Source organism: Musa acuminata, chromosome BXJ3-6 (genome assembly GCF_036884655.1).
Source record: "Musa acuminata AAA Group cultivar baxijiao chromosome BXJ3-6, Cavendish_Baxijiao_AAA, whole genome shotgun sequence".
NCBI lineage: Eukaryota > Viridiplantae > Streptophyta > Magnoliopsida > Zingiberales > Musaceae > Musa > Musa acuminata.
This window is the reverse complement of record NC_088354.1, coordinates 26,369,820-26,380,213: the sequence shown is the minus strand read 5'-3', so window position 1 is coordinate 26,380,213 and position 10,394 is coordinate 26,369,820. Positions and strand designations below refer to the sequence as shown.

At 39.2% G+C, this 10,394-nt stretch overlaps 1 protein-coding gene across 4 annotated transcripts; it reads left to right on the top strand.

Moving 5' to 3' along the window:
• Positions 1-639: 639 nt before the first annotated feature.
• Positions 640-8,231, top strand: LOC135640466 (uncharacterized). 4 transcript variants are annotated; one of them, XR_010497341.1, is made up of 4 exons: positions 640-1,101; positions 7,526-7,642; positions 7,741-7,797; positions 7,928-8,231. XR_010497341.1 is itself a non-coding variant. In XM_065154926.1 (3 exons), exons 1-2 carry the CDS (start codon positions 698-700, stop codon positions 7,629-7,631), a joined length of 510 nt encoding a protein of 169 aa, XP_065010998.1. In that variant the 5' UTR covers positions 640-697; the 3' UTR covers positions 7,632-7,642; positions 7,741-7,961. The 4 variants fall into 4 exon arrangements, 2 of the variants coding, with proteins under 2 accessions (XP_065010998.1, XP_065010997.1); XR_010497339.1 differs by having other exon boundaries at positions 641-1,101; positions 7,733-7,797; XM_065154926.1 differs by having other exon boundaries at positions 7,741-7,961.
• Positions 8,232-10,394: the final 2,163 nt, after the last annotated feature.

Sequence of the window (10,394 nt, the reverse complement as noted above, 5' to 3'; positions counted from 1 at the left end):
GACTATTAAGCTCCTTTTTTAGCAATTTGTATTTTCTATTAATTGTCTTACATTCATCAAATAACTCATGGAAGGCATTTAGGAACGTGACCCTTATATATATATATATATATATATACATATGTATATATATATATATACATATGTATATATATATATATATATATACATATGTATATATATATATATATATACATATGTATATATATATATATATATATACATATGTATATATATATATATATATATATACATATGTATATATATATATATGTATATATATATATATATATATGTATATATATAGCACAAGTAGTGGATTTGAATTTTCTTTTACGGGTGCTATCAAATCGACCTCTGAAAAATAAAAAAATGAAAACCTCATTTAATAAATTTTAAAGTACGATGATTATGATGTGTTTTAAAAAATAAAAATCATGTTAAATAACTGACTATTAGAATAAAAATATATCATATCTTGAAATATGAATTTTATTAAAATATTATAATTTATTATTACATATTTATACCAATGAAATCAATTTATTGTCCATTATTTATTTGTTATTTTTTGTCAACGTTGTAACCGTTGGATCAGTTTTTATCCGGTAACGTTTCTTGATAACAGATCGTGGATCCTCCCAAATTCCACGCTCTCTCCTCCTCGTCGCCGGCTAATGCTATCCGACCAATCACAATGTCGCCCACTCTCGTCTCGCTATCCATCGTAAACCCTACAGCCTTTGCCGCCCGCAAATCCTCCCTCTTCCCCGGCGTCCGCCCTCTTCCCCCGCTCCTGCCCTCTCGCCTCCAAACCCCAGCGGCCTTGCGGGGGTTCAGGAGGCGGCGGCGCGGGTGGGGAGCGCTGGTTCCGCCCTCGGCGGCCGCGTCGGCGTTCTCGGCGGCGGCTGAGGATGAGGAGTGGCTCAAGAAGCTCCCTGACAAGAAGAAGCCTCTCTACTCCCACAGCCTCCCGTGCATCGAGGCGTGGTTCAGAAAGCTTGGGTTCCGACAGAGCCGGGATGATCGAGCGGTGTGGGTCGTCGAGAAACCCAACTGGCACGCCCAGCTCTCCCTCGATGTCACCGACCTTTACATAAGGTCAGTGCTTTCGCGAACCTTTCCACTTATGTTGCCGTCGTTGTTCTTGCGCGTTCGGTGTTCTTGGACACCTAAGGTCGCAAGAATTGATTGAATTGCTAAGAGATTTGTGGTTTTGCTGTACCGCAAAATGTTGGAATATTTTTCCCTGTAATTCCATAAAGATATTTTCTTTAAATACATCTATGCGGCGAACAACATTATATTCAAGGCAGCCATAGCGATTTTGGCCACTCAATTCATTTCCATAACTGCCTCATCATCTGTCCACATGGTATTTGATAGAATGACCATAGTGATTTTTTTTTTTTTTTTTTGGATGATAAAGTTGGTCATGATGCAAAGGTCATCCACCATGAAATTTAGATACCTACTAGATTTTTGTCTTTTAATATTAATACTGTTGGAGTGGGAAAGTGTCACATTAGTATGTTCATGTACGTTAATGGGAAGGTGCTATATGCACAAAATGATTAAGGTTTTGAAGAGGAAATAAAGAGGTTAATAGAATTGTAGATGGCCAATGTCTTATGCTAAAAAGAGTTTCATGGATGATCATATAATGTAACTTGAATTTGTTTGTAAACATTAGTAAAATTTGAAACCACACGTATGATTGAAGACCTGCCAAAGCTAAAAAGGATTTTAGAACTTGCATGAGGGGTCTTCATATTGCATGTATCTACATTTCTAGGTGTGATCTTCTGGCCTAATGTTACTCTCAAACATCTAAGTGTGACTTTAGTTTAAGGGAGTGGGATGACAATCTTTGCTCACTCTTGTGATATTTACTTTCTGCTCTGAAATCCTTGCATATCAAGCTGAAGGGTGATGGAGAACAATCTCCCTTAAGTAGTTTTATTTAGATCGATTTGTTAGCGGAGGCAAGAAACATTTGTGACTTACAAATGAAAATCATGCATTTTTCCTTTTTCACAAGAAAAGAAAAAGGAAGCAATTTATATCTTGTTTACCTGAAAGTTACGGAAGTCAGCTATGATTGGTGACAGAAATCAATAAACTGGGTACTGGCATTGGATGGCATCCTGTGGTGTTATCTAATGAGTATTTCGATGGCTCCTAGCTAAAGGTGACATTTTACACAATTTTGATAAGTGACATTGCTGAGTCATATATTTTGTAATTTGATTCAGGTTCTGAAATAATCTACATTGTAAGTTGATGTATGTCTAGCCTTTTCGTTTTTTTTTTGCATTTTCATAGATTTTTCGCATTTATATATATTTGCCGAGTTGTCACGGACTTAGCTGGTTTTACTTAAGTCATGCGGCACCCTTGCGTGTCCGTCCGTAAAGGTCAGCCTCCCCGAAACCTCTCATGGTTCCTTAGGACCTACAAAAGAGAAAACGGGTTAGAGAAAGTGCCTCACTCGGGATCCACAAGCAAATATTTTAGGAAACACTTCATAGACAATGCAAATTACAAACAGACTTTACAAGCTCTAAACAGTTGTACAACAAAGGGTCAAAATGATCCACTACAGACCGAATATCTCTCACACGTGTCTACATGACACAACCTTTATTTACAAGCCTAAAAAGGCCACCAAACCCAACTAAAATGGGGTTGTTAAGCCTTCGATTGTCCCTCTACATGTTGTGCAAAGCATGAACAAACTAAAAGATACGGACATACAAAAGCATTACATCAAACATCTTGTTTAGAATTTTGTCCATGACATTCTCTCCCACTTATTCCTTCGACGTCATTGTCGAAGCCTTTGCCGACACTACAACTCGCCTTCACTAAGTCTTCAATCTTTTGCTTCAACTGCAATGCGCCTTTTGGCTTCCAATTGCTCTCTGCTACTGTTGTTGAGTAGTCGAATTTTTGATCCACCATGCTGCTTCGACTTGCCAATGACTCTGACTCTAGTGTGGGGTTGGCTGAGTTGTGATGATCTCTGTTGGTTCCTGCGGATCTATCAGATGAAGGAAAAAACCAACCTTACTATGCGTAAGTCTCTCAAATGCCTAATGCTGCTTGAACTGGGTGGATGCTTGTTGGAGCTTTAACGAGCATCGCCTCGCAAACTTCTGAAATTTTAGGTCCTTCCTCCACAAAATTTACCCATTGACTCTTCTTTCATTTAGTTGTCACTTCCAAGTAGATTCGCATCACTTCCGCTTTCGATTGGCATTCTGTTGGAAAATGAAGCGGATAATCTACTCTCAGTAGTACTGATCATCATTGGTGAGGATTTGATAACTATTGTCTTCTATTATCTTCAAAGGGTCTTTGAACTTGTGCAGAGCATTTCTGTTGGATAGATAAGAGAATTGGGGTACTAGGTTTCATCCATTCTCTTAAGAGTTGAGAAGACAATGATTACTTGACTTCGCTCGCCTCCTTAAGGGTTGTACTCCATGCATCGAGTTGGTTACTGATCTTCGCCTACCCTTTGCTTACACTTCTGAAGCACTCGAAGTGTTTACACTCATTGCATTGAGTTAGCTACTGTGATTTACCTTCTCAATACCATCGAACTTCTGGAATGCAGGAAGTTTTCACCCCAACTTGGAGTTAGTCTCTAATAGTTTTGGTCGCCTTTGGGATTGTACCAGCTTCTCCATCAACCCTGCCGCCTACTCCACTGAGTAGCAAAGGTACAACACCGCGTACTGCTTGCTTCGTTCCTTGGTCGTGCACTCTTGCATGACTCGAAGTCCTTCACTTTCGGCTATCTTGATGAGAAGCTCGTTGATACCGGTCTTACGAAGTTCCTTGGCCTCTGCCCTTCAGCCTTGTCTTGGTACTTGGAGTTTGCCTCTGCATGCTTCGCCTCCTCGGCCCCTTTCACGACCAAGCGCTCTCCTTCCATGAGAGCAAGGGATTAATGACTTTCACGGAAGTCCCGCCTCTGCGGTACCATGGTGCTGCCATGCTCATGGCCCTACTATCCGTTGCCTTGTATCTGCATCCCTTTTCTTCACGATCAGTAGATATGTCTCTGTGGCACTCCTCCGAGTCACCTCTATTCTAAATGATGCTTGATTTTGGGTAACTAAGTTTCTTTGGACTCCTCGTCGCTTCCTCACCCCTTTCCCCTGCTTCAACACCTCTATGTTCTCTAAGCAGCTCCCTTTGGTCGATAGAAAGACAGACTGCAACTCCCATGCATGGCCTCTGCCATCATGCTGTAGGGTTTGCACCGATTCTGTTCTCTTTAGCTTACTCGACCTTTGACTTGCCGGGCTCCCTTAAGCGAATATGGGCTCTGAAGTAGTCCAACTCTCCAGCTGCTTCGATCATACCTCTATATGATCAAGTCCCTCGGACTCACTAGTACTTGCATTCGAACTTTTCCCTCGGTGGTACACAGCCCCCATATGCTGATGACCAAAGCTTTTATCCGATGCAAAATTCGATGCACGCACGGAAGACCCGCCTCTGCGGTACCATGTCCTTTACTCCTTAAATCCATAGCCCTTCTTGCCATTGTGTTGCTCACCAAAGTGGAGCTTCTAGTAGCTCCCGATCATACCTCCATATGATATAGTCTCTCACGGGGCTAGATTCGTGTGTATCGCATTGTCACGAACTATTCCACCACGATCCGCTGCATTATGTCGCCTCCTGGTAACATCTCCATTACATTCTGATCATTGTGGGATGAACTCGAATTGTGATCCATCTATGTGTGGCCTCGGCCGATACATCGCTGGGTCTCTTTCACCTTCGATTTTGTTCGCTCTTTTGGCAATCGACATTCGTCCACCTACTCTTGGGTCACACTCAGACGAAACACAACTCTAGGGTAGTCCGTCGCCTAGTAGCTCCCGAAGTCCACCGACTTCGTTGAAAATGGTGCACCATTGTCTGGATCTTGGGCCTCTGCCCCTACCAGCACAATCTCCACTACGCACTACTTCCTTCATGGCAACTTGAATGACAACACTGTGATATATTCTTCAAGAGTACCCGCCTCTGTGTCCTCTTGCCTCGTACCAAGGCCTTCTGAACCCAACTTCGCCTTAGTTCCTCCATCAAATACTTCTTCGAGATAAGGTGCATGTGCCTAGAAGCTCCCTTCATCTTTGGCACCATGCAATATGAGTCCGCTCCATCAGCATGAAGGACCCACGGAACGACATGATCCTACTCTTGCCTCTACAAGAGTTCATGTCCTTGATCTCTGCTCACGGAAAGCTTTGTGCCTCCGCTCCATGTTTCATCTTCTATGTCGACTCCCTTCATGCAGCTTGGGTACTTCGCCAAGTTACACCCAAGTTGCTCCGCTCCTCGTTTTTTGCATTGAGTTGATGGTGGCCCTCGCGCCCACCATTCCATTGGTCAGTCCTTCCTTGAGTCTGATCTCCATATCGACTCCAAGTGTGCCTTTATTTGTGTTGCATTGGGTCGCTCCCTCACTTGATCTCGCAATGCATCCACCAATGCATTCTCTCAAGCGAGGTCATGCAACGACTCCTTGTCGCTCGCTTGGTCTATTGAGTTTTGTGAATTTATTTTTGAGGTACTCCTCAACATGTGCAGTCCGTTGCACATGGTTCTCCCTTTGGAGAGCCGGGACTTATTCCTCATGGATATTTGTCCCGTTGGAGCAACTTCTCTCTTCGCTTCCTTCTCTTTGAAAGTTTCGAAGACCATCATCCCCTTGGACTACTCCGCCTTGTTGAACAAACTGTGCATTGTTCTGCCTCCTACAAACGTACTTGCTAGATTGTGACTCCACGTCAATATAGCCCTCGCTGCACCCCTCAAGGCCTAGCAACATGCTGAACTCACTGCACACTTCAGCCTCCTACGGATGTATCCTTCTCATGCTGAAGAGAAAGTTTCAATGCTCTATGGCACCGAGTTTCAGTCACCTTGGGATGGTCACGAACACTCCATCGTTCGCATACAAGCCATTGCATGAGTACCGAATTCTTTGAGTTAGTAATTCCTCTCACCTCCGTGAGTTTTGCACAACTCTTTCGGTCGCTAAGCAATTCATTCCACCTTGTATGGTCTCATCCTTTACCAAGCGCCTCGCTTGCCTTGAGCACCATCAAGTATAGTTGTCAACGTCGAGCCGTAGCTCGAACTCAGCCATCCCAACTTTTGTGTGCTACGAATTCTTCAAAGCTTGCTTGTTCTCGTGGTGCCTTTTGCGCGAAGGGTTGGCCATTCCTTTGAATGCCAATTTCAGATGCCCGCTCCTCCGAGCGACTCATTTTCCCTACATCTTCATGCCCGTTTTCTCCTAAACGGTCGCGTGTGTGCTGACTGCCCTCAACGCAGCCTTGCTAGGTCTCCCACATTTGCATGTCAAGTGTTTCTATGAGTGCTTGTCCCGTTCTGATACCATCTGTCACAGACTTAACTGGTTTTGCCTAAGTCGTGCGGTACCCTTGCGTGTCCGTCTGCAAAGGTCAGCCTCCTCGAAACCTCCCATGGTTCCTTAGGACCTACAAAAGAGAAAACGGGTTAGAGAAAGCGCCTCACTCGGGATTCACAAGCAAACATTTCATGAAACATTTCATAGACAATACAAATTACAAACATACTTTACAAGCTCTGAACGGTTGCACAACAAAGGATCAAAATGGTCCACTACAGACCGAATATCTTTCACAAGTGTCCACATGACACAACATTTATTTACAAGCCTAAGAAGGCCACCAAACCCAATTAAAATGAGACTGTTAAGCCTTCGACCGTCCCTCTACATGCTATGCAAAACATGAACAAACTAAAAGACATGGACATACAAAAGCATTACATCAAACATCCTGTTTAGAATTTTGTCCGTGACAGAGTGTTGAATACATCATATCTGGAGTTCTTTTTATAGTTGGAATACTAGTCCAGTTCATGGGGAGTCAAATGTTTGTTATTTGAGGCAGTTAGGGATTGTTTTTTCGGAAGCTCCAAATGTTGAGCCATTATTTGGTTGCACCTAAGATCTGCACAGAGTCCAAAGACTTAAAACAGCCAAAGAAATGAACATGCAAATAAACAGGGTGATGGAATCTTTTGGCTGCTGCTTTTTCTCAAGTATCTCATAATTGTAAGCAAATCAGAAGAACTCTGTTTTGGTCACGGCTGAATAAGAGATTTTGCATGCATGTATGTTTTTATAATAAAATTTTCTGACCATGAACTCTTATTTCCTTTTTCTTTCCTACTTTCTCTATCTTCTCACTTGATTTGAAAGTTTAATGAATAAGGAACTCATGGATGGTGCTTGGTCAGATATTGCCCTATTTTTCTGGAGAAAAATTCTTTAATTCATCTTTTTTTAAGGTCTTAACAGTGGGTCTAAGTCAAGCTAGCTAGCTTCTATTCTTCCAAGTTCTAAGTTCCTCTGAACAATTAAAACTATGATGCAATTCTAGCCTGTCCTATTTCAATCCTCAAGCTACATTAATTTTTGTCCATGTTCAATATGATGCTCCAGGTACCTGAAGAGTGGGCCAGGAAACCTTGAGAAGGACATTGAGAGAAGATTTAGTTATGCGTTGAGCAGGGAGGATATTGAAAATGCCATCCTTGGTGGACCTTGAAAATGATAAAGGTAAGTTTTTAAAAATTGTCTTTCTATTGTTTTTAAATTTTTGCTGTATGTATCTTTAAATTTACGTGTTAAATTTACTGTATTTTTCAGCTTGACAGGATTGTGGATATCTGGGAAGCTTCTTTATGAAGAATGCTCTGTTTTGGATTAAGCAAGTTAGCTATAGTTCTTCCAGATTTTTTTTTAATGCTTTCTATATTTCGCAGAATCAACAGTATGCACTTTATGTTTGTAAATATTGATTTGTCATAATTTACTTTCATAAACTACAAAGTGCATTTTCAGGTGGTCATTATCAAATCAATAGTCGATTTGATTATGGTTCTGATTCCAAGAATCCGAGGGTTCACAGCTGACTTGTGCGTTTTCTTGTTGATTTCTTGATGCACTCTTATCAACTGGGGCAACCAGTCGAGTAGCTTAAAAAAGATGTATGCATTACCTCTTAGAACTAGATTTTGCAGCTTGAACATAATGTATAACTTCACAAGTTGTGCTGGTGATGGTCGTTTGTAACAGATGGAGCAACTGTAAAGATCATAAGAATATAACTTCAAGCTTGACAATGTAGCTGGTTAAGTTATCAATATTTCTCATTCTCTGGTTTATGCAAATTCTCTTTCCCTCCTAAAATAATGTGTCAATTGTCCAATTAAAGTATGGATAGTCTCAATCTATATACCTTGAAATGTATAATACTTGGATCCTTTTGTTCATTCCGTGTAAAGTTCCAAATTAGCAAAGTAGCTCTAAAACTTTTAATACAGTATGTTCATTCCGTCACGTATATCCTTTTTATTAACATCCGTTTACAAAACTCAAGTTAATTATTATGTAATTATGATCATATCAATTAATTTTAATAATATAATGAATTTTAATTAGAGTTTCAACAAATAGTAAAATCGGATTCTAGAATAACTTAAATCTATATTAATACACATGGGTTGACACGTCGGTATCCATCTCAGCATTCATGTTAGCATCCCCGGTGACATATCGATGTTCATCACCATGGTGCTATGACCTTCAAACCATATGAAAGTGGTTCGTTTCAAGAATGATTGCACTAACCATTTTATAAATAGATCTATCTAAGAATTCTTAAAGGTATGCTGCGACCATAAGACTCACTAATAAAATAGACTTCTCATAATTATCATTTTAAGTAATTTGAACGCCAAAGGATTGGTGTCAGAAACTACGACGTTGAAATCGCTTCACGAGACCATATAAGTGCTTTATCGGGTCGTATCTTATAAGGTTCAAAACCAACATCTACGACTATAAAAAAGGCAAACTATATATATATATATATGTATATATATATATATATATATATATGTATATATATATATATATATGTATATATATATATATATGTATATATATATATATATATGTATATATGTATATATATATGTATGTATGTATATATATATGTATGTATGTATATATATATATATGTATGTATATATATATATATGTATGTATATATATATATATATATGTATATATATATATATATGTATATATATATATATATATGTATATATATATATATATGTATATATATATATATATATGTATATATATATATATATATATGTATGTATATATATATATATATGTATATATATATATATATATGTATATATATATATATATATGTATATATATATATATATATGTATATATATATATATATATGTATATATATATATATATATGTATATATATATATATATATATATATATATATAAAAGCAAAACCAACATTGGCTAAATCGAAATGACACGCGTAGGACACATGAACTCCTATCGACCATCCGAACCAAAGGCTAACTGAGCCACAAACGTGTACTACGTTTCGTCTTTCCTTAGACACTATCGATTTAGTTGGAACTTTGTTTATAAGATAAGTTGTAGTCTCCAGGGCGTATCCCCAGAATGAGATGGGTAGATCAGCGAAACTCATCATAGACCGCACCAAATCTAATAGTGTACGATTTCTCCCTTTAGATATACCATTGAGCTGAGGTGTATAAGGAGGTGTCCATTGAGATAGAATCCCATAGTCCTCGAGGAACTTGGTGAACTCTGTACTCAAGTACTCACTACCTCGATTTGATCGAAGAGTCTTGATACTCTTTTCAGTCTAGTTCTCCGCTTCATTCTTATACTTTCTAAATTTCTCAAATGTCTCGGACTTGTACTTCATCAAGTACACATATCCATACCTTAAGAAATCATCAGTAAAAGTAATAAAGTAGGAGTAATCACCTATGACATGAGTTGACATGGGTCTATATACATCACTATGTTTAAGTTCCGATAGCTCAATGGCTCTCTCTCCAGTTCCACTAAAAAAGAGTTGGTTAGTTCTCTACGAAGGCAAGGCTCACAAGTTGCATATGACTCATAGTCGAATGGATCTAGATATTCATCCTTTAGCAACTTTTAGATCCTTCCCTCATGGATGTGACATAGCCTACAATGCCTTAAGTATGCATTGTTCACCTCATCTCGGTTTCTCTTCAACACACTTACATTCACGATATGTGGAGTAGTGTTTAACATAAACAAATCATTATGCAATATTCCTCTCGCCAATCTCCTAGGCTTTGCCAAAATCTATAACAAATTATAGATGTAATGTGTACTATCGGTATCCAATACCCATGCACTATCACAAAAATTATGACAATTGAAGACTAATCATGAATGTACCTGAAGCTTCTCTAAGCTTCTA

What these genes read in the sequence shown, in the direction of transcription:
- LOC135640466 (XM_065154926.1), top strand. Translation starts at nt 698, where the DNA reads ATGTCGCCCACTCTCGTCTCGCTATCCATCGTAAACCCTACAGCCTTT. An exon ending in GTCACCGACCTTTACATAAG is followed by an intron (nt 1,102 to 7,525) that starts GTCAGTGCTTTC and finishes ATGATGCTCCAG; the next exon opens with GTACCTGAAGAGTGGGCCAG.